General features: G+C 57.0%; 1 protein-coding gene across 1 annotated transcript in view; it reads left to right on the top strand.

Moving 5' to 3' along the window:
- Window positions 1-21465, top strand: part of PTPRU (protein tyrosine phosphatase receptor type U) — an 83039-nt gene that overhangs the window by 57101 nt on the left and 4473 nt on the right. The window contains exons 17-29 of the mRNA XM_064524942.1: window positions 451-523; window positions 1407-1483; window positions 3464-3500; window positions 3699-3796; window positions 3882-3998; window positions 4678-4832; window positions 6046-6181; window positions 6686-6835; window positions 6946-7119; window positions 10521-10661; window positions 14427-14552; window positions 17716-17873; window positions 19163-19298. Coding sequence (XP_064381012.1) covers window positions 451-523; window positions 1407-1483; window positions 3464-3500; window positions 3699-3796; window positions 3882-3998; window positions 4678-4832; window positions 6046-6181; window positions 6686-6835; window positions 6946-7119; window positions 10521-10661; window positions 14427-14552; window positions 17716-17873; window positions 19163-19298 — 1578 coding nt within the window. The remainder of the gene's footprint in view (window positions 1-450; window positions 524-1406; window positions 1484-3463; window positions 3501-3698; window positions 3797-3881; window positions 3999-4677; window positions 4833-6045; window positions 6182-6685; window positions 6836-6945; window positions 7120-10520; window positions 10662-14426; window positions 14553-17715; window positions 17874-19162; window positions 19299-21465) is intronic.

The following is a 21465-nucleotide window of genomic DNA, read 5'->3' as shown; positions in this document are numbered from 1 at the left end:
GGCTGGCTATAATCATTAGTGCTCCTTGAAAAGCTGCTGTATGTTCTCGGAACTAGTCATTTGAAAGCACTCAGATATTATGGGAGGGGAGAAAACATGTAATTTCCTTCCACTTTCCTCCTCTTATGCCAATCTATGGATGTTACTGTTATTACACACAAACCTGTGCTGGAGGGAGAAGGGGCTCGGGAGGTAAAAAAGGAACCTGGAAAAAACAAGCAGCATATAATTTGCTGGAAAATGGGGCATTTCGTGGATGCAACAGAAGCATGTAGCTGCCAGACGGTGCTCCGGAGCCACGGCTGGGGCTCTGGGGCAGCAGGACCCAGCTGTGAGGTGGAGGGGGGAACCGCTGGGGCAGCTGCTTTCCAGGAAGGTGGCGGGGAACAGGGCTACGGAGACTCCCAGAGCCCTGTCCCTCGGGCCACGACAGGCTTCTTGTCTTTTCAGAGCTTCTTTGAAGGCTGGGATGCTTCGAAGAAGAAAGACAAGACTAAAGGGAGACAGGATCACGTGTCAACATGTGAGTGCCTTCAGCAAAGGCTTAGAAGCTCCTGAAAACCTGAAAAACCTTCTAAAGGGCTGGAGTTTTTTTGGCAGCTGCCAGATCTATGGCAAGAATTAACTGTGATTGGGTTTGGTTGGTCAAGGGCAGCAGAGACCTCCTTGTTCAGCACAGGGTGTGCAGGCCTGAGAGCTCCCATTGGGCATCGGCCACCAAAACAAGTGCGAGGGCTGGAGTGCAGCCAAGACCTGCTCCTGGAGCTGGATAAGTCTCGGAGACAGCACATCTTGGGGTGGTTTAAAAAGTGGCAATAAAATCGCCGTTATACTTTGGGCAGTGCTGAAAGACCCTAGATAACCTGGACTTTGTTTCGCTATCTGTACTTAAGAGAAAGTGCAGCCCAGCCCCACAGAACTTCTGGTGTGAAAGTCCAGGCAGTGGCGGATGACGCAAAGGGGAGAAGTTATGAGTTTTAAGGACCCTCCAAACCTCTCCAGGGTGGCAGACAGTCAACTTCCTACATTCAAACCAGGGAGCAGGCAACCTGCTTTGGATGCAGGCAACCAGGGACCTTGCTGTCATGGCCAGAGCGTCCGTTCGTCTCCCAGGCTGATGCTCCCTGGGCCAGCCAGGGCCAGCGCATGGCCAACCCCATGGACCTCTTGTCTCTGCTCTCCGTCCCACCACTGTGAGCCCCTGTGGGCTGGAGGTCCTGCTGCAAATCCCACAGATTTGAATTACCAGCTTGGCTTAAAAACCATGGCAGGGGAGCAAGGGGCTCTGGAGCTGTTTTTGGTGACAGGCTGGTGCAGAGATTGGAGACCAAACTTGGGGTGTGATGCACCATCGCCACGTGCATCCCTCCATGCCCTAACGGCACCTCCTGGGGCTTGCTTTGCAGATGACCGCCACCGAGTCAAGCTCCACCCGCTGCTGGGAGATCCCAACTCGGATTATATCAATGCCAACTACATTGACGTAAGTCGGGATGGTGCCTGCTGGGGGGCACTCAGACCCACGGGGTGCTACTGAGGCCACAGGCGCCGGCATGAGGTCCGGGTTGAGAAGAGCAATTCCCAAGGGAAGGGGGCCTATCCCCGAAAGATCGGCAGCATGAGGGTAGCTGAGACAGCCCAGGACAGGCTGGATGGGGACTGAACCGCGCGTCCCCAGCAGACTCCTCGCCCGCTGCCTTGAAGAGCCCGAGTGGCTTATGTCCGTCAGCAATTTCTGCTTATTCCGTGTCACTGTCCCCTGGAGCTCCTCCGTCTCCTTCCTTCTCTCCCGTGCTCCTCTCTGTTGCCCTCCTTTCTCATTCAGGTTGTTGTCCCCTCTTTTCCATGGTCTTTTCCTGTTCCCATGGCCCGAGGGGTCTCTGTCCATTCTGGGCTCCCCGATCCCGGCGGTGTGGGCGAGTCTGGGGGGGCTCAGGCTGGGGTCCCCCGCAGCGGACGGCTCTGAGCGGTGTGCTGGGGACCGCGGCGGTGGCCTCGCTCCCAGGGGACACTAAGAGCGAGGGAGGTCGGCATTGAGCACGGCGAGGAAGAGGAGGCTCCCTCCAATCTTCATCAAGAAGCAGCAAATCCCACTCTTCCCTTCTGCCTGGAAAATCACCTGGCAGAGGGGACCCATTGCCACCGCGGCGGGTTGTCCCCGTCCCCGCGCCTCCTTTCTGCCCCATGGCCTGCTGCGGCCGGTGACGGTGCTCTAACCTGTCTCTTGAACTGTGCTTCACTAATGTCTCTGTCTCTGGTCTTTTTCTTTCGAACCGGTGTCCGATTGGGATCGTTAAGATCCGGATTAACCGCGAAGTAAGTAGCCGGTTCGCCTCTGCTCTCCTCCCTCTCTGCTCCCGTTCTCCTCCCAGGCACCGGGCCTTCACACCAGGCACCAAGGTGTAAAATAGCATCTGGATAAGATTTATGGAGAAGGTGGATACAGCCCAGGGAAGGGGGAATTTTTGCTCTCCACGGCACAGCTTTTGCAAAGCGTGGAGTCCCTGGGGTGATGGGGAACAGGGCTCTTTCTTGGGTCAGCTTCGGTCGCTTGGAAAAAGAGTCGAATTTAACCAGAGCAAATCCCTTCGACCCGCGTAGAAGGACTCCCAGGGCATAGAGGAGCCTCCGTCACCTCCACGTGCAGGAGATGGTCGAGGCCAAGGCTGCTAGCTGGTGCGCGAGCAGCACAGAGGGGCACCCGCGGTCCCTTCGGCTCGGCATCGCCGCCGTTTCTGTGGAGCGGCGGGACTGGCTTTGCGCGCCTGGCGAGCGATCTCGCGCTGTCGAAAGGGCTCTGCGTTTTCGCATGCTTAATTTCCTTACCGATCTCCTGAACCAGCCCGGTCAAAGCAAGCTCGGGACCGTTCCTTCCCTGCGGGGGGAAAAAGCCCTGCGCGTGAAAACGAACGCCGTTTCTCAGTGCTCTGCGGCCGCTTCCAGCTCAGATGTTATTAATAGGGCTCTCGCGATGGCATTGCCCGGCGGCGGGAGCCAGCGGCGTTGTGTTGCTGGGGATTTTCCTGAGGGAAAGGGGATGAGGGTCGCGAGTTACACCAGCCTTCGGTGGGACATGACTCCTCCTAAGACGGGGAGCACCAGGTACCTAATGATGGTTCCCTGCAGTTTGGAGGATTCGGCCCTCTGGCCATGCCTAGCTCCGCTGTTCCTAGAGGTTTTGCCATCTTTGTGCTGGTTTTGGAGTTTGGGCTGGGTGGGGACTGGTTTGAGCAGGGATCAGCTGGAAATTGGGTCCGAACTTGCTCCATCCCGGGGAATGATGAGCTCCAGCCGGTGGAGCTCGTGCTGGTGGCCAGAGCCTGGCCGCAGACCGCGATGGACGTGTACGGTTGCCGCCGGTTGGGTCACCGGGAAGCATTTCCCGTGGCAAACCGCCGTGGGGGCTGGATCCTGAGGCCACGGCGTCCTTCCCTGGGGACTGACGTCTGCCTTTGCCTTGCAGGGTTACCACAGGTCCAACCATTTCATAGCCACCCAAGGTGAGTCACCTCCTTCCCCCTGTGAGCACCGGGGAGGCAGAAGGGGAACCGCAGCGGCATTTCGGACGAAAGCTCTTTGGGGCAGGGGTTGCTTGTTCCCCCGAGGAGCCGGGCGGCGGGGAAGCTCGGCTCTTGGCTTGCCGCTGCTTGGCTTTGCCCCATGTCCATCCCCGGTCTCCTTCCCTCCCTGCCCTGCAGGTCCCAAGCAGGAGATGGTGTACGATTTCTGGCGCATGGTGTGGCAGGAGCACTGCTCCAGCATCGTGATGATAACCAAGCTGGTGGAGGTGGGACGGGTAAGGCCCCGTTCGGTCCCTCTCCCTCCCGGCTCTGCGAGAAACCCCCTCCTGACAGCCCGGCCCGTCTGCTTGCTTGCTGCAGGTGAAATGCTCCAAATATTGGCCGGACGACTCCGAGATGTACGGGGACATCAAGATCACCCTGGTGAAGTCGGAGGCGCTGGCGGAGTACGCCGTGCGGACGTTCACCCTGGAAAGGGTAAGCCACCGGCTCTCCACGTCCGAGAAGTGTTATTACCAGGGTCCTATTTATCTACCCCAGCTTTCCCCCACCATGGAGGTGAGACCTCTGAGGTTTCCTTTGCATCTTCCACTGTGGGCAAATGCCCCGAGGCCTCGTCGCTGCCCTGGGGTCTGGGCCTCCCTGTCCCTGCACCTGGGTGCCAGCCCCGCTTTTGCTTTTTGGGGTCAGTAGCGAGCATTTAAGTCCTGGGTAAGCGCCAGGTAATTGCAAGGGGATGAATGATGGTTTTTCTCCTCCAGTCTGGAGCGGAGGTTATGTGGCAGTTACTTTCCAGCTTGGCACCTAGGGACAGAGCCAGCGTAATTTACCCCTTAATCTACAGGAACGTGAAATTACTGTCTAGTTATGAGCAAAGATCCCCGTGGAACAAATCCAGTCCTCCTCGAGGCAGGCGCTGGCACCTCGGTGCCGGGCGGTCCTGCACTCGGTTTTAACCTGCTTGCAGCCAGTGAGAAGAGAGCTCCTCCGTGATTCTCTGCAAACGGCTCGCCGTGGCTCGGCTGGGTGCAAACGGGGCAAAATCGGGGACCTGCCCAGGACCTCAGGTGTCTTGGTGGCCCCAGGTGAAGCAAGTAAAGCTTAGGTAGCTCCTCGCCCCCCCGGGCCCTCACGCTGCCTGGCGCTTCCCTTGCAGAGGGGCTACTCGGCGCGGCACGAGGTGAAGCAGTTCCACTTCACGTCGTGGCCCGAGCACGGCGTGCCCTACCACGCCACGGGGCTGCTGGCCTTCATCCGGCGCGTGAAGGTGTCCACGCCGCCCGACGCCGGCCCCATCGTCATTCACTGCAGGTGAGAGCGGTGCGCGGGGAGGAAGAGGAGGGTTGGCCAAGGCAACGAGCTCCTCTTTGTGCTGCCGTCCCTGGTCTGCTTTGAAAGCCGAGCTGGGCTTTGGGTTATATCCAGTCCCTTCGGGGCAATTTGCCGCGTCTTGTCTGTATTTCAGATAGGTCCTCGGCATTTGGCTTGATGTATAAAAGCTCTGAATGATGCTGGAATATTTAATGCGGAGGTAGGAGATAGCTAAATTGGCAGGGAAGGAGCCCTTGGGTCATGGCGTGGGGTTGCACGTCCCCGGAGGAGCGATTTGGTGTCCCCTGAGCAGGCGTCGAGGCTCCCCGCATGACAGGTTAATGGCTCTACTTCTGCTGGGCAAACAAGGAGGAGCTGATGAACAAGAGGGATTTTCTATTTGATCTCTCCCTGTCAATTGCCTCATCAGTATTCATTCACCGGCAGCAGCGAGCGTGATTAGTTCCCGTAGTCTGTAATCACTGATAATCACGGTGAGTGATTCATCAGCCCCAGAAATTAGTATTTCACTGTAAAAGAGGCTGCAGAAAAGGAGCGGGGGGAGCCGCTCTGCTCCCCGGCGTGGCCAGGGAGCTGGCAAGGCTCAGCAGCGGCGGGTTTTCGGCTGGCAGAGCAAACGTGCCGGGATTCGGGATATCGCCGCTGTGTTCGCCCCGCCGGCTGGGATTGCGTGGCTCCGAGCGCCCCGCTTAGCTCGGCCCCGCTGCCCTCCTCGGTCCCCCACGTTTGGGCATTTCCCTCCCGCGAGCCCTGGGCCGCAGCGGCGTCGCTCGGTCCTGCAGGGCCGTCGGTGCTCGGACGGTTTCTCTTCCGAAAGCTTGCTTTTTATTGCAAAAAGCAGGGCTTTTGGCTGCCTTCCAACAAAAATGAACCTTTGCCACCGGCGCCCAGCCTCGTGCGTGCAGCCCGAGCGCTTGCACAGCCCCTGCGGAGCCCCCGCAGCGGTGTTTCTGTGCGGACGGCGAGGAGGGTGGTTTAAGGGAAAAGCAGGCTCCAGGCTGAGGTTATGGAGGTGCGTGAAGTCCTGGCCAACGTGCGAGCACGTGCGTCCGGGCACGTCGCCTCCGTAGCTCCGGCCCTTCCCCGCGTGGACCTCTTGCTAGGTGTCGGTGTCTCCGAAAGCGGTGTCTCCGCTTTCCCGCGGGTGCCGTATGGGTTTGGGAACGTGTTTGCTCTCTTCTCCCCCGCCAAGCGCCGGCACGGGCAGAACGGGCTGCTACATCGTCCTGGACGTCATGTTGGACATGGCCGAGTGCGAGGGCGTCGTGGACATCTACAACTGCGTGAAGACCCTCTGCTCGCGGAGAATCAACATGATCCAGACAGAGGTGAGCGGGGAAGCGGCCCAGGAGCAGGCTGGGGCGGCGAGTGCATTAGTGGCTGAAATGCAAGAGGGAGAGGAATAAGGGCTGGATGTCCTAGATGGCTTCAGCCCTTGGGGTTTCGTGTCCCGTCCGGGGTGGTTATGGGGTGTGGGAACATCTGGGGCAGCATTGCTGCTGATGCTGGCAGATGGTGGAGGGCTTGCTCTCGCTCCACCGTCCCCCTGCCAGCATTTAAAGCCCTTGCAGCCTGGCGTATCGATCGGCATCGCCACCGCTGACGTCCCCACGGAAACCCAGGACCCCATTCGGCTGCTTTCGCTTCTCGGGGCGTTGCAGGGCAGCTCACCGGGGGCAGTAGGTGCTGCTGCGGTAGAGCTCCCAAGGGTGTTTTGCTGGCCTTGCCCAGAAGAGGAGCTTTCCTGGGGACCACTCGGACCGCATGGGAGGTGGAAAACCCTTCTCTCCACATTTCGCCGGCTCAACCTCTTCCCTTTCCTCCTGCAAAAGGAGCAGTACGTCTTCATTCACGATGCCATCTTGGAAGCCTGCCTGTGCGGGGAGACGAGCATCCCGGCCAGCGAGTTCAAACCCACCTACAAGGAGATGGTGAGGATAGAGCCGCAGAGCAACTCCTCGCAGCTGCGGGAGGAGTTCCAGGTGAGCGGCACCCCGATGAGCCGGGCTGCGAGCCGGGGGAACGCGACCCCGCTCCCGGTGGGAAGGGGAGGGTGCTGGAGGCCGCTAAGCGGAGCCGCGTGTCCCCGCAGACCCTCAACTCGGTGACTCCCCACCTGGACGTGGAGGAGTGCAGCATCGCCCTGCTGCCCCGCAACCGGGAGAAGAACCGCAGCATGGACGTCCTGCCGCCGGACCGATGCCTTCCCTTCCTCATCTCCGTGGACGGAGACAGCAACAACTACATCAACGCGGCCTTAACTGACGTAAGCGTGCGCGGGGGCAAAGGGCTGGGGCTCCTGCCTGAGCTCTCGCAGCACCAGAAAGCCTCTCGGGCTCCCTTTGCCACCGGAGCCAGCTCCCCGGATGGCGCGTAAGGGAGGTTGGATGGGGAGAGCCCGAGCATCATCGTCGGTGCAAACGCCGAATGTCTTGGTGCTCCGACGGGCGGATTGGGTGCTTGGAGATCACCTGGGTGCAATCTTCCATGCGTTGGGTTGCAGGAGCACACGGGCTGCGTTCGGTGGAGTTGTGTCTTAGGCTGCTGGGTGGCTTTTCAAGGCCAAACGTGGGCTCGGTTTGAATTCCCAGCCTCGTTTCACGCAAGCGCGCAAAGATGCGGGCACATGTCGTCCCGAACTCGCGTGCGAGGGGTGATCTGTCAACGGCGGTGAAGGACGAGGCAGGGGAAGGACCGACTTAGCTGGGTCCTTCACCCCTGCTTTTGTGTAGTGACATCTTGCTCGCCTTGAAAGCGCATTTCATCTGATCTCACAAGACGCGCACAAAGGAAGGTCAGGGCCTCTTCTTCATTTATTTCGTAGGGAAACCGGAGCATGGAAAAGTGAGAGGAAACTCTCAGGAGAGGATTGGTAGCACAGAGCTTCCCAAGATGCTGCCCGGCACCCTGCAGCCCGGGCTGTTGCGTCTTGCCCCTTCTCTAGGTGCACAGAAGCAGCCGTGCTCCCGTGCACGTGTCCCTCTGCTCCGATCAGAAAGGACACCCGTAATGCAAGCGCCCTTTCGAACCTGCCGGTGATTGCAAACCGGAGCGGAGAGGCCACAGCCGCTGGGAGCTCCGAGCGTGCTGCTGCTGGCACAAAGCCACGGTCGTTTATCACTGAAACTGGTTTGGTCTCCCGAACGGAGCCGGGGTGCTCTGAGAGCCCGTGCGCGGGCGGCGCTGAGCCCAGGAGCAGCGCGTGCTCCGAGCAGCCTCCCACGCCCTTTGCCTCCCTCCCTCTGATGGCATCTGGGCACCCACATGTGCTGGCTGCGTTTTTCACCCCGTGGGCAATTCATCGCGTTGCTGCTTCGTGCAGCTCTCGTCTGCCTGTTGGCTGCTTCCACTCGCAGCAAAAGCGGTTCGTAAAGTGGAGGCGGCTGGTGAGAGCGGCTCTGGGGCAGCAGCCAGCTGTTTGAAGCGAGCTCAGGGCTTTGGCTTGCATGGCATGTGAGCTTTGTTTTCAGCTTGCGCTGGGTTTGCATATCTATTTTATTTTTATACATCACTGAGCCTCCTTTCCTTAATCTCCACTGCGGGGACAGCCCAGGTCAGAGAAGAGAATTTGCTTTACAGACAGAAAAAGCCCTTTGGATGAAATTCTCGCTGAAGGGATAAACCCATTTTCCTCTCTGATAAAACGTCTCATTTCCTTTAAGTGCCAAAGCGGCTTGCTCAGTCAGTCCGTCCGTCTGTCACACTCAATTGGTCTCTCCTGCCCGTCACCACCGTGCTTGGAGCACTGCGATGCCGCGGGTGACGGAGGCGGGCGGGCAGAGCCGGCACCCGCTCTATCGCCGGTTGCACCTTCTGCCGGCGTTTTCGCTCTCACGGGCCCTGGGACTTTTACCCATCCCGTTCTGCACTCTGAGCTGCACGCTCTGGAGTGTATTTTCCATCCGAGACTGGGGCGAGGGAGCGCTCTGCTGGGTCTCTGCGGGGAAGAAGACCCTCTCTGCAGGTGGAAGACCTCTAGGAGGTCTCTGCTCTGTTCATGCTTCTGAGCAACTCAAGCGCGTCATGGTAAAAGTCTGATTAATGCAGCGTTGAGTCCAGCTGTGGGGCTCCCGGTGCCTTGACTGCCCCGTGTCAATATGACCAGCATGACCAAGGGGGGTGAATATCAGCATTGCTGTTCCCGTTCTGCAGGGGAGGTTGTGCTCGGAGCGAGGCCGAGATCTGCCAGGGGTTCAGTGCGTCCTGGCTGGAATGGCGTTGGCACCCAACCTGGTTTCTCTGGGTCCCTTTCGCATTTGCCCAGGAGGAACGGGACCTTCCAGGGCGCAGGTTTTCTGATCTGGTGCAGGTGGGTGCTACGATGAGCGAGAAGCTCCGAACCTCCGGTGCCGGCCAACGCTGCAATGGGTCAAGCTCAGCCTGGGGGTATCAGGGAAGGGCTCGTACAGCCGCTGGGGCTGACGCACCACGAAGCAAAGGATGGAGCCAAGTAGGTCGCTCCCTTGCGCTGCTTTCAAAGCCACTTTGCCTTCCAAGGAGGTGCTCGCCAGCCCCGGCGTTGGGTGTATCGGGGCAGGATGAAGCGGCAGCGCGCAGGAGGGGCTTTGAAGCGTTCCTCCTTCCCGTGCACCTCTCAGTGCTCCCTGTCGGGGAGAAGAAAGCTGCCGTGCACAGGAACGCCTTACGGAGATGCTCCCTTGCCGTAAATACGCCTGGCAAAAGAGCAGCGACATAAGGCAGATGCTGCTGGTGACGGAGAGGTACCCTGCAAGCGCTTGGCGCTTTTGAAGCACTAGCAAGAATCATTTCTTTCTTTCTTTCTTTTTTTTTGCTGCCTATAGAGAGTTTTCATTCCAGTTTCCTTTCCTCCCCCAAAAGAAGGGAAAAAGAAGCTGTTTGTGTGTCGCGGAGCCGAGGCGGTGCCGGCGCCGTTCGAGTCGCTCATCTCTTTGCTTCCCTCGGTCCCCAGAGATGCTCGAGCGTCGCGGCGGCGCCGTTAACGCGGGGGTGCGTTCGTTCGGGGCCCCGTCAGCTGGCACGTGGCTCCCGGGGCCAGGCCGCCCTCCGGCGTCCACGGCTTGTGCTTGTTCGTGGATCAAAAGTGTGATTTTTGGGTTTTTTTGTGCACAGCTAGGTGTGCAAAACGCTCTTCCTCGGGAGATCTGGGAGCCGAAAGCGTGCGCTTTCCTCCCCTCGCTGGGAGGGCCAAGCATGGAGACAATTTAGACAGGTTTTTATAGCGTCGGAAGCGCCAGGATGAGCCTTGGAGAAGGTTAAGCGCTTCTGAGGTCTCAGAGCAGGTTTGCTCTTAGTGTTGGCGGAGTTAGTGGTAATTAGAGCAGGGAAAGGCGGTCGGAGTTGGGCCCTTCTCCGTGCTGGCTGCTGCTTGCAAAGCCCTGTGGGAGGCAGCCGGAGGGGCAAAACTTGTCCCCTCTGCCAGGACTTGCTGTGCCCGGTCCTCCTTCCTTCTTCTCTTCTTCCCTGAAGATGATTTGGGAGGGGATTGGGCTGGGATGCAGGCCCCGGGCGATGCGGCGACCTCCACAAGGTTGTCCCTCAAGGGCGTTGGTCTAGATGATCTCCAGAGGTCCCGTCCAACCTCAACTGTTCTGTGAGTCTGTGACGCTCGTGGCTGGGGGTCACCCGCCCACCCAGGGGGCTTGGGGGGCTCCCCTTGTCCTGACTGTGCTCCTTCCCCCTCTGCAGAGCTACACCAAGAGCGCTGCCTTCATCGTCACCCTGCACCCGCTGCAGAACACCACCACCGACTTCTGGCGGCTGGTGTACGACTACGGCTGCACCTCCATCGTCATGCTCAACCAGCTCAACCAGTCCAACTCCGCCTGGGTGAGTGCACGCCACGGCCTGGCCGCCCGCCCGAGCCGGGCTGTCCTGCTCCGTGGACGTCCCCACGGCTTTTGGTAGCATCGGCACAACCAGAGCCCCTGGCTGCAGCTCCGTCTCCTCCGGGAAAGGAGATGGGACCAGCTACGGGAGCCAGGTTTTAGCCTCCGTAAGCACAGAGTTGGCTGGCTGGAGTCCAAGCTGCAGCCACCAACTGGCCTGACTTCTGTCATGACTATCGTGACGTTGCCTTGATACTACTGTACTGTAATTTTTGTGCACGCGTGGGTTAAGTCGGTGTATGCCCCAGGGAGATCTAGGGCTAACAAGACACGGGAAAGTTTGGAGGTAAAGAACTGATTTTATCCTCCTCTTGCAGTGGGGAAACTGAGGCACGGGGCCCTACCCAGGTTCTTCAGACAGGTTTTGATAAAGCTCGGCGTGAAAAGGAGTTCCCCTGGTTCCCGTTTCAGAGATGCACCTCCAGGACCACAGTTCTTTAGCGAGATGCGTCCTTCCTCCTCGCTCCCTGCCGTGGACGGTTGTACAGTCTCGCTGGGTCCTGTCACCCGGCTTCAGTGCTCTTCCCCAGGGGAGGTTGCGCTTTGGTGCCGGTTCGGCAAGCTTTGATTTTTCCAAGAGCACTGGTGGCTTGTGAACGCCGCTTGATAAGTCAGCATGAGGCAAAGTGGGTTTTATGGTGTGATGGGACGGGCAGATCTGCTGAGCTGGAGGGGAGATGTTACCTGTCGCTTGTCCTCCAGAGAGAGGGGACAAAAATGCACCTCACAAGGTCCCCTGGGAGCTAGAGCCATGTTTCAGCCTTGTCCATCTCTGCTCTCCCAGCGTACCATTCCCCAGAGGGATTCCTGCAGTGCTCCTGCCGCCACCGGCGCGGGTTTAAGAGTCCGTTACAGCTCCATGATGTTAATTCAATGAGGAAACGTATTGGATTTTTACATAAAATTAGCATTATAGACTCTTGATGGATGTCTGGAGAAGACTTCATTAGCTGCATTACTTTATGAGCTGAGATCAGATACTCAATGCGAATGTCCCAAAACGGCAGTTGCACTGTGTGCAGGGAGGATGCGGATGGATGGAGCAACGGCCCCACGTGAAGCTACTTCCCTCTTTTACATTGAACCAAGGGGAGGGTGGAGGGGGTTTCCTATAGATATATGTGCTAGGCAAGACGTAGCTCTGGGTTCGCGTGTAGCACGTCCGTACGGGTTGAGCTAAAGTTACATGCTCAAAAGGACCTTTGCACGGGGTGATGTTCAGCAGACCCTGAGCGTGGAGCAACGTCCTGGGGGGTCTTTTGCCCCGTGGAGGTTTTGCCACCACCGGAGCGGCTGAATGGCCAGGGAGATGGGGAGATGGGGCGATGCTCCTGCCTGGTCTGCGCAGCCCCTGGCCGCAGACAGGCAAACCTGGCCTCGAAGACCTTCCCAGCTGGTTTCCTAGCTCAGAGCAATCTGCCACTCTTCGAGCAGGTTAATATTTAACCGAGCAAACTGCGGGTGCACACACTGAACCGAGCAGCTGTGCATGACCAGAGGGGTTAGAGGGGCCTTTTCCAGCACCAGCATCTGGGAAAATTAGAGCAGTATATTGGGAGACCTTGGACTGTGGCTGAGGTTTTGTTGGAGAAGATCAGGAGAAAGAAGGGTTCGTCTTGCCGTTGCTGTCTGTTATTTGCAGTAATACGTGGCTCTTGTATAGTGCTTTTCTTCCCAGGGCCTTGAAATGCATTACAAAGATGGGTGAGTATCGCTATCTGCATTTTACAGATGGGGAAACTGAGGCACAGAGTGGGGGGAAGTGACTTTGGCAAAGCCACGCAGCAGGTCAGTGGCAGCGCCCAGGACAGAGCTCCGGTTCCCGGGTCCGGTCCCTCGACGCAGGCGGCCGCCCCTGGTCCCCCCGCGGTGGGGAAGGCGCTGGGCACATTGCCGGATCGAGCGTCGGGCTGCCCGGGACGGCTGCCCCTTCCCCTGCGGGCGGTAGGAATGGCTTCGCTCCCTTGGGGACGGACCTGCCTGACTTCCCTCCTCATGCAAAGAGGTTTTAAAGCATGGAGGGTTTGGTCTACAGATGTGGCTATGGAGGAGAATAGGATGCAATTTTTGGAGCTGCTGGTTCAGGCTCAGCTGGAGCAGGGGAGTTGATGCCCATTAATGCAGCCTGCACCCAAATTCACGTTTACCCTTGTGTGTACACAGAGGTAGATGCCAGGGATGCGGTGCCCCTTCCAAAATCCAGCCCTGCAGCAGTGCCACCGTGTCACCCTCTCCGCTGTGACTCTACAGCACTTAACGCCTGCAGTAGCAGACGTGAACCCGGCTGCATCCTGTGCAGCAAAGGAGGGAGCAGAAACAATTGTTTTTAATTGTCTCTACCTGCTGTTTCATTCCCTAGTTCAGAAAGGCTCTGCAGCACTGCAGGAGCTTCCCGGCTCCCTGCATCCTATTTGGATGCTCCCCCAGGGAGCCCTTCTCTCCGGCTCCCCGTGGCTGGCGTGGGAGGGCAGCACTTTGCGCTCTGCCTCGCGGCGCGGGCGCCTCTGCACCCCATCGGCTCGGTCTGCAGTGAGGTCCCGGAGCGAGCTGTCCCCCGGCACCGTCCGACCCTGCCATACTTCATTATCCAGCCCTGCTTCTCTGCGGACATCTATTCTTCAGGGATGTCTGTGTAACAATATTTAGCTGGGTTTTAAATGTTTACCAGTTTAAGACCAACAGCTAATAAATCAGCCTTTACGGCAGGCGGCTTTGAAAGGTGACTTAGAGGGTATATCCCTCACTTGAACTACGTCTTGCCGAAGGAAGTTTTAATATCCAAATTATAGCTCGGAGTCTAGAAGGCTTAGAGATCTTGGAGATTTATAGCTCCTATTAATAACCAATTATTTCTCAAACACATTTGCCATGCAGTTAGGCCTAAGCCGTTAGATGGCCCAAAATGCTAAATGTTCTGTTAAAGTGCAATGACAAACATCATATATTTTGTATTGACGCTGGTTTCCCAGCAGTCATGGTGTGAAAACAATTGCATCCCCGACCCTTGGATTGAGCAATCCATCAATGCTCTGCCGGACGTGTGCGGGAAGAGCGCAGCGCGAGGGATTTGCTTTCCCGGAGCATCCGCACCTTTCTGGGGCTGCTGCTTTCAAGTTGGGATTGGTCCCTCTTAGAGGGAGGTCGAAGGGGTGATCTTAGCGCTGAGCTGCTCTTGCGAAGCTCTTTCCAAAGTTAGGAAGCAGAATGACCTGAGAGGCTTCCTTGGCGGCAGCCGAGTCCTGCCCTGTCATGCTGCAGGATCAGACCCGTCCTGGTCTGGGATAAGGCAGGGACCAGGACAGGCAAACCCAGCGCTGGAAGCACCGGTGGGCACAGCTACGCCCAAGCAGTTGTGTTCTTGCAGTCAGGAGATGGCTGCATGGATGCAGCAGAGGGTGGACCTGAGCTTTCAGCTCTGAGCCTCCAACGAGCAGAGGCCATCTCCATCCAGCAATGTGTCGTGACTCTTGTGTGAGTGATGGGAGTGTGGCTCTGGCACCCTGCATCGGGTACCCCCTCCTTGGCCTGGCCTTGGGGTCACCCTTGGTGCCAGAAGCCCATCTGGGTGTCCTGCCTGGTGCCCGTGCCCCTGGTCCCGTGTCCGTGCCAGCCCACTCTGTCCCGCTCGGTGTTGCCTGCGGTGCCTGGTGCCCGCTCCCCGCGTGCTGGTGCGCTTCACGGCGAGCTGTGCCTCTTCTCTCCGCAGCCCTGTTTGCAGTACTGGCCTGAACCCGGACTCCAGCAATATGGCCCGATGGAAGTAGAGTATGTTTCGGGAGCAGCTGATGAGGACCTCGTGTCTCGTCTCTTCCGAGTCCAGAACATCACACGGGTGAGTGAGGGTCTTCTGGCCAGCTCCACACTGGTGCGGTGGGCTCATGGGGGTTGTGTGTGTGTGTGTGTGTGTGTGTGTCTCCAAGTGCTCTCCTACCTCCAGGTGGTCTCCCAGGCCAGAGGTGGGAGTCTCCCAAGCTGCGGTGTTTGAGACAGCTCGTGTGGAGGGACTGGGTTGTTTTTGTTAGCTGTTGCTTTGGAGAAGCGCCAGAGCCTTGACAAAGGTTTTGTTCGTGTGAGCAAAGACTTCCTTCAGAGGGAAGAAGGATGATGCATCTGGGGAAGCAATGCAGTCCTGGAGATAAGCGTTGCACAGCTGGGAGATGGATCATATAAACTAACTGAATGGTGATATAGATGCTGGCACCTTCTTCAGCCTAACCCAGCTTCTTCCAGAGGATGCAACCCCCGCTCTCCTTCCAGCAGAGAGGAGCTTGTCACGATCCACTTGGCTTATTCCAACTTTTCTTGAGTTCACATCCGCTTGCAAAGAGCTCAGATAACTCCCTAGGAATACCTTTCTCCTTCTGGCCGGAGGTCGGTCCATACCCTGCCATAGCTATACCTCCTGGATGGAGACTCCCCAGAATGGCTCTGTGGCGTCCATGCAACTGGCAGAGTGGTTTTTCCTGCCGGCCAAGAAGATTTGCACAGATTTTCATTTCCTTCTCGTCGCAGCACTCGCTGCACTCCTGGCTTTCATGCTTGAGCAGTTCTGCTTGCCCGTAAATGGAGAGAAATGTAGCTAAGTTGGGAAAGGACAGTGATCGTGATGAACAGCACGTGTGAGTGCAGAGTCGTACACAAGGGAAGAGATGGAGAAGAAAGAGCTGATTTACCAACAAATGCCAGCCGTGAAGAGGTGATGTCCCTGCGGTCTGTAAATCTCCCGAGGGTTGCTGAGAAGCTGAGGCCAATACGCTCTCGGAGGTCATTGGGCAGATGAGAATTAGGGAGCTGAGAAGGGAACAAATGGCTTGATTGACAGTCCGGAGGGAAGAGTGCTTCGGAGTGGGGAACTGGGGTCAAGTAAGCTAAATCCTGGCTGATTATCTGGAATCTAATGCAAAGAGGGTTTTGATTAGCGCTCCCGCGGGAGCAGCTGGCCTTGCCTGGGTGTCAGCAAGAAATCCCTCACCAAATGTGCTTTGCTCTCCACGTACTGAGGGCAGATTGAAGAATATACCCATTGCTAAATTAAAATGCAGCGTGAATGAAATCTCTGGATCTAGGAAGACACTTCCCCAGGGAGCAGACTGTTGGAGGAGTGCTGGCGAAATGCAGGAAGCCCAGTTCCTGCCAAGGCATCCCGGCTGGCCGTGGCTGGAGGTGGGAGTCAGGCTAGGCCTTGGATTCGGGGTGGTGTCGCAAGTCCTCCTAAGAGCCGACCAAAGCCTTCATCTGAGCTTCAAAATGCGTCCTGAAGCTTTTCTTCCTGGGCTGTCAGAGTTTTCTCCTGTTTTTCCTCCGCTCATTTGTTTCATCCTTCCCCCTCGGCTTTTCTGGCTTCCAGCTGGAAACCGAAGTGTCGAGGCGCTGGGACAGCAGCCCATCCCAGCCAGATTGCTGACCTAAATTGGAGCTCCTGAGAAGCTGACAGAGCTTCAGAAAAGCCTCTGTGGTTTTGGTGTGCTCCTCAGCGGCCTTGTGCCAGCAGTCCCTCTATCGCTAGCGTTTAGCTAAGGCTTGAAGCGAGCCCAGGCCCGATTTAGCCCCTTTGATGTGCCAGAACCAAGCTTACCAGCCGGGCCCATTAAATCAGCCACATCTTGATTCCTTCGCTTGCCGCCCTATATAATTAGATCGGTGCTGAAACAGCCCCCAACCCTCCCGCTTGCTCCTGCACAGAAACCGCAGGGGCTGGTTTTAATGGGTACTGAGTGCTCCCAAAAATATCCGTCTTGCAGCAGCTGCCCGTCTTGCAGGTACCTCCCGGAAGAGCTGCCGGCAGGTCGTGCTCGGTGGGGCTGCCCTGGGGCAAAGGGCTGGCGAGGGGGTGCTAAACGCCGTGAAAATTGGCTTCGGCTCCTCTCCAGAACTCGCAAGCAGCCCTGGGTGACCTGAACGGCAAGGACTGTCGGTGCGGGAAGGACTTACTTTCTCTTATCTCCTATTCTGCTATCGGTAGCTGGAAAGTTTTATCATGTGTTAGACACAGCTTAAAAACCCAACCGTCCTCTCCGCACAAATGCCATGGTCCTGGAGGCTCCCTTCAATCCCTTTTAATGCCGAGCGAGTGAGCAGGTGTCAGGGTGGTTGTGTGGGTCCCACCAGTTGTTGAGGTTCGGTGCTTGCCCTGCACCCACCGGGCATAAGGAAACGGGTGTATGGAGCCATCCAGAACTGGGAATCGCCCATCTGCATTTGATCCCCCCTTTCCCCTCTCATGTGTGCTCCCCACAGCACATCACACGTGTGCCGCTCGAGCCGCTGTTTGCAACTCGAGAGCATGACCAGCTATTTTGTCCGATCAAAAAGCCTGGAGTATTTCTGAGTAAGAGCCGAGCTCTGCATCTGGCTGAAGCTTGGCCTCGTTTCGCTTTGTGGATGTAATCCTTCTCCTTTCGGAGCCTGCTAACCAGATTAGATTTCAAAACTAACTAGATTACCAGGGTATTAAAGCACGCTTCCACTGCTCTCTGCCTCTGCGGATGGGAGGTTCTCATGAGCCTCCAGGTTTGCAGCAAACACGGTAAAAAACATCTCCTGAGATCTTCTGCGTGCAAGACAAGGGCATATTTGAGAAGTTTTGGAGATGCTCAGCAGTCCGGTAACAGGTTGCCTCTGCTGCTTGTGGGATGGCTGCCCTTGGCGTGGCTGGGAGCATGGTGTGCTCAGCTGCTGCCACCAGCCGGGGTGGACGTGGCCGGCCACTCGCTGCGGGGCTGGTCCCATCTGCTCAGCCAAGAGGTCTGAGGCTGACTTGGAGTCACCCTTAGCAGCAAATACAGATGTACCTGAAGACTGCACAAGGTTGGGAAGCTTGCTGGGGTCTTACCATAAGCTTGGCTTTGTCTGTGTGAGTGCTCCTGTTGTCCCCTCTTCCTCTAGCGTTAACGTGTGGCAAAGCCCTCCTGTCCCCCATTAAACCTCCCGTGGAGGCAAATGAAGGCAGCCCATAGGTTCAAGCTCATGAAGTTTGTTTTTTCTCTTTCTCCTAGTTGCAGGAAGGGCACCTGATGGTCCGGCAATTCCAGTACCTACGGTGGTCGGCTTATCGAGACACTCCGGATTCCAAGAAGTCCTTCCTGCACCTCCTGGCCCACGTGGAGAGGTGGCAGAAGGAGAGTGGCGACGGGAGGACAGTTGTGCACTGCTTGTGAGTGACTCCCATCAGCTTGCATGGCTGTAGTCCTGCCAGGACAACCTCTGAAAAGCCCTCACTGGGACAATTTCATGCCCAGATGAAAATTGAACCACTTTGAACCACCTAGTTTGGGAGAGTTTAAGCACCAAAGCTCATCTCACTTAAAGGGGTGCTCAGCAGAAGTGATACTCACTCATGGTGAGCAGCATCCCCTCCTTCCACCATGGCTCCCTGCCTTTGCAACAAGCCTCAGCAGAGATCCCAGATGTGTCACCAAGTCCCACGCATGCAACGGGTGACAGTGTTATGACAAAGGGGTGGACAGGAGCTCTGCAACCAGCCTCTTGCTTCTAGTTGAGACTGCAGCTCTCTGCCTCCCCCTCATCCCCGCTGGCTTGCACGCCTGCCTGGATGTGCTCACACAAACACACATGCCCGCTCTCCTCGCATGGGACCTAGCACGTTCTCAAATTGGGAGAGACAGCAGGCGAGCCTTTAATCAAAAATTAATTACAGCCTCGTCCATCTTCATTAGCCGAAGGATAATTTGAGAACGTGCTTTATAAAATACTGGCGTCACGTTTTCTCTTCCTCTCCCCAGTCCTCTTTGGCTGCTTGGGGAGCAAATGTGGGCATGTCAGATGATTTCACTCCAACATGGGTGGAGATATCCCAGGAGCCTCTGTGCTGGGTAAAATATGGGACGTGGCCATTTCTTCGGTTCCTGCAGCCAGCGCTCTCCAACGGGCTGTGAGCTCTGCAAACAGCGCAGAGACACCCTGCAGATGGGGAGAGTCCCAGAGGACAAAGTGACCTCCAAAAGGCTGCACGAGGAACCAGTCCATGGCAAGGCTGGGCACTGAACCCAGTGTCCTGAGACCCACCCCAGATGGTCCAAAAGGTCTTGCTCAGTTGTTCCTTTTGCGAAGCTCTGCTGTGAGCGAGTATAGAAAGTGCCGGGCAGGTTGCAGATTGGAGGGCAGGATCTGGTGCAGCTCCTGCTGCCACGCGGGACCTGGTTCAGGCCCCCAGTTTGGTGCTTAGGGGGTAGAACCCCTTCCTCGTCGCGCTGGGAGGCTGTAGCACAATCTGGGGACACCCCATTGCTGCCCATGAGCTCAGTCTCTCCATGCCTTCCCTCCCCATAATGGGACAGTGGATAAGAGCTCTGCTCGACTTAGCCAGGGTGTGAGGACCAGTGTTGGGTAGGTATAAACGAGAGATGGACACTGCCAGACGCATTAAAATCCAAACACTTTCTGATTCCTCTTTCCTCTCTCACGTTGCGTTTCTCCCACCAGGAATGGGGGTGGCCGGAGCGGCACCTTCTGTGCCTCCACCATGATCCTGGAGATGATCAAGTGTCACAACATGGTAGATGTTTTCTATGCTGCAAAGACCCTCCGCAACTACAAGCCAAATATGGTAGAGACCTTGGTAAGCATTGGACACTGCTGGCATCCATGCTGGTCGCCTGTCCCTGTGCCGGTCCCTCCTGGCTCTTCCCTCCCTGGAAAAAGCACTGGGGGATGCTTGCCCCCACTAATGGCTCCTGAATCCTGACTCATGTTTTTAGGCCCATAGCCTCTCTCCATACCCTGCCAAGCAGGTCTCGGCGAGCAGGCAGTGCTGTGCTGGCCTGTGTGGACAGGGAGATGAGTCAAGTCTTGAGAACAGCCTTGGGGCTGCCTTTATCTTGCAGCGCTGACGTGCCCTTGCTGTCGGTGCTGGACTTGTCGAAAATCCTGCCCTGCAATAGTAAGGCAGGTTCTCGTTAATTCATGGGACGTAATTCCAGCTCTTCTGAGGGCTTCTGGTGTGGCCGTGCAGGCAGGAACGGCTCTGCACATCGCTTGCCTGCTTGCGGCTCGGCTTGACGTCTTCCCACGGGTGAGATGCCATATCAGAGCCCACCCGGGGCAGCGTCCCTGGGTGCCTGGTGATGGCTTCCCAACACGATCCTTGGTTGAAGGGAGAAGGGGAACAGGAGCAGGGTTTGTCACTGGAGACATCAGGAGAGTGACAGATACCCAAAAACTGTGCTCGGGGCTGTGCAGCAATTATATCCAGGATGTCACAGCACAGGGAACGTAGAAAAGAGCCGTGGACATGATTCAGGGGCCAGAGAATATGTCCCAGAGTTGAATTTATGCAGCTGGATGTGGGGGCTGGCTCTGTGCTGCCGGAAGGTAGCTGACGGCTGGAAGGTGAGGTCAGACAAATTCCCATTGGCGTTACAAAAAGGAATCACATTTTGAGCAAAATTAATTGGCGGACGAGTCGATAGAGCCATGTTTCACCATGGCGAGGCTGGGGACAGCAGTGGGGTCAGGCAGGAGGGGGAAAGGCCCGAGCCGTGTTGCAGGCTCTCACTGTCGGGATGGAGGAGGGGGAAGGCGTGTTGTCCATCCTGGCATTTTCAGTGCTTTTTTGGAGGAGTCCAGGTGGCTTATGGTGTTTTGAAAGCAAGACAGCCAGAAATGTTTACCCTGTTTGGATTATCAAATCCCTACGTTGAAAAATGAAATGGTTTTGAGGGGGATGTGATTTGCATTAGGAATTAAAGTGGAGGGAGAAAGTGAGGGAGGGGGACAGAGGACTAGAGGGAGGGATGCAGATAATCAAAAGAAGAAGTGACAAGCTTGAAGTCACCAGGCCCATTGGGCTAAATTGCAAAGGTATTAAAAAAACGACATTTCAGATCAGCACACAATCGTCCTCCAGCCTGGAATGAACTTGAAATGTCTATTCCGGGAATCCCAATCTAATGGAGCTACGGGGGAGGCCAGATCCTCACCTGGTGTAAAGAGCTGTAGCCCAGCAGATATCAGCTAGAGCATCGCTATTTCACGCTGGCCGCTGATCCAGCCCATGCACCTTCCCGTGCTGGTTGCCCGTGGGGTTTATTTTTATATTATAATAAATGGAAACAATCCCTTTTCTTAATCCGGAAGCATTATGTGCTTTTAATATAAGCTGTCACAACCTCCTCGCTTCGAAGTCCTTTTCCCTGGGTGCCCGCTCGTCCCTGGGGTCCCTGAAGAGCCACCCACCCTCCTGGGTGAATCCTGCTGGGATGCTCCTACAATCCGCTGGAGCTTCCCGCGGTGCCGGCTGGAGCGGGGCGTTTTCCAGGCGAGCCCCGTGCCGCTGCAAGGATCGCGGGAGAGGACATCTGCCCTCCCTTGATGCCCCACACGGGCTCTGGGCGGCAGCAGCATCCTCACCGCCGTCGGCGCCCGGACTGCTCCCACCGGCGTTTGCGACGTCCCGCTTGGTTCCCGCGGGGCAGGACCTGGGTTGGGGTCCTGCTGCCATCAGCGTGGCTGAACCCGTTCGTGGTGGCAGAGGACACGGCTTGGAAGTGATGGGCACCGGGTGCAATGGGAGAAAAGGCAGCTGATCCTGTCCAAAACCTCTTTTTTTCCCTTTTTTCCCCCCTCTGGCTGGTTTGCTTGTTAGATGCTTGAAGGGAGGGCCACGATTTCCAAGGGTGGGTGGAGACGGCAGGTTAGAGAAGAGCTCAGCAGTCACAGGAGGTGCAGAGGTGGGGAAAACCTTGACCCATGCAGCAAGACACTCATTGTTCAGCATTGCTTTTTCC

This window comes from Dromaius novaehollandiae, chromosome 23, assembly GCF_036370855.1.
Source record: "Dromaius novaehollandiae isolate bDroNov1 chromosome 23, bDroNov1.hap1, whole genome shotgun sequence".
In the NCBI taxonomy this organism is placed as follows: Eukaryota; Metazoa; Chordata; class Aves; order Casuariiformes; family Dromaiidae; genus Dromaius; species Dromaius novaehollandiae.
This window is presented reverse-complemented; position numbering and strand designations above follow the sequence as displayed.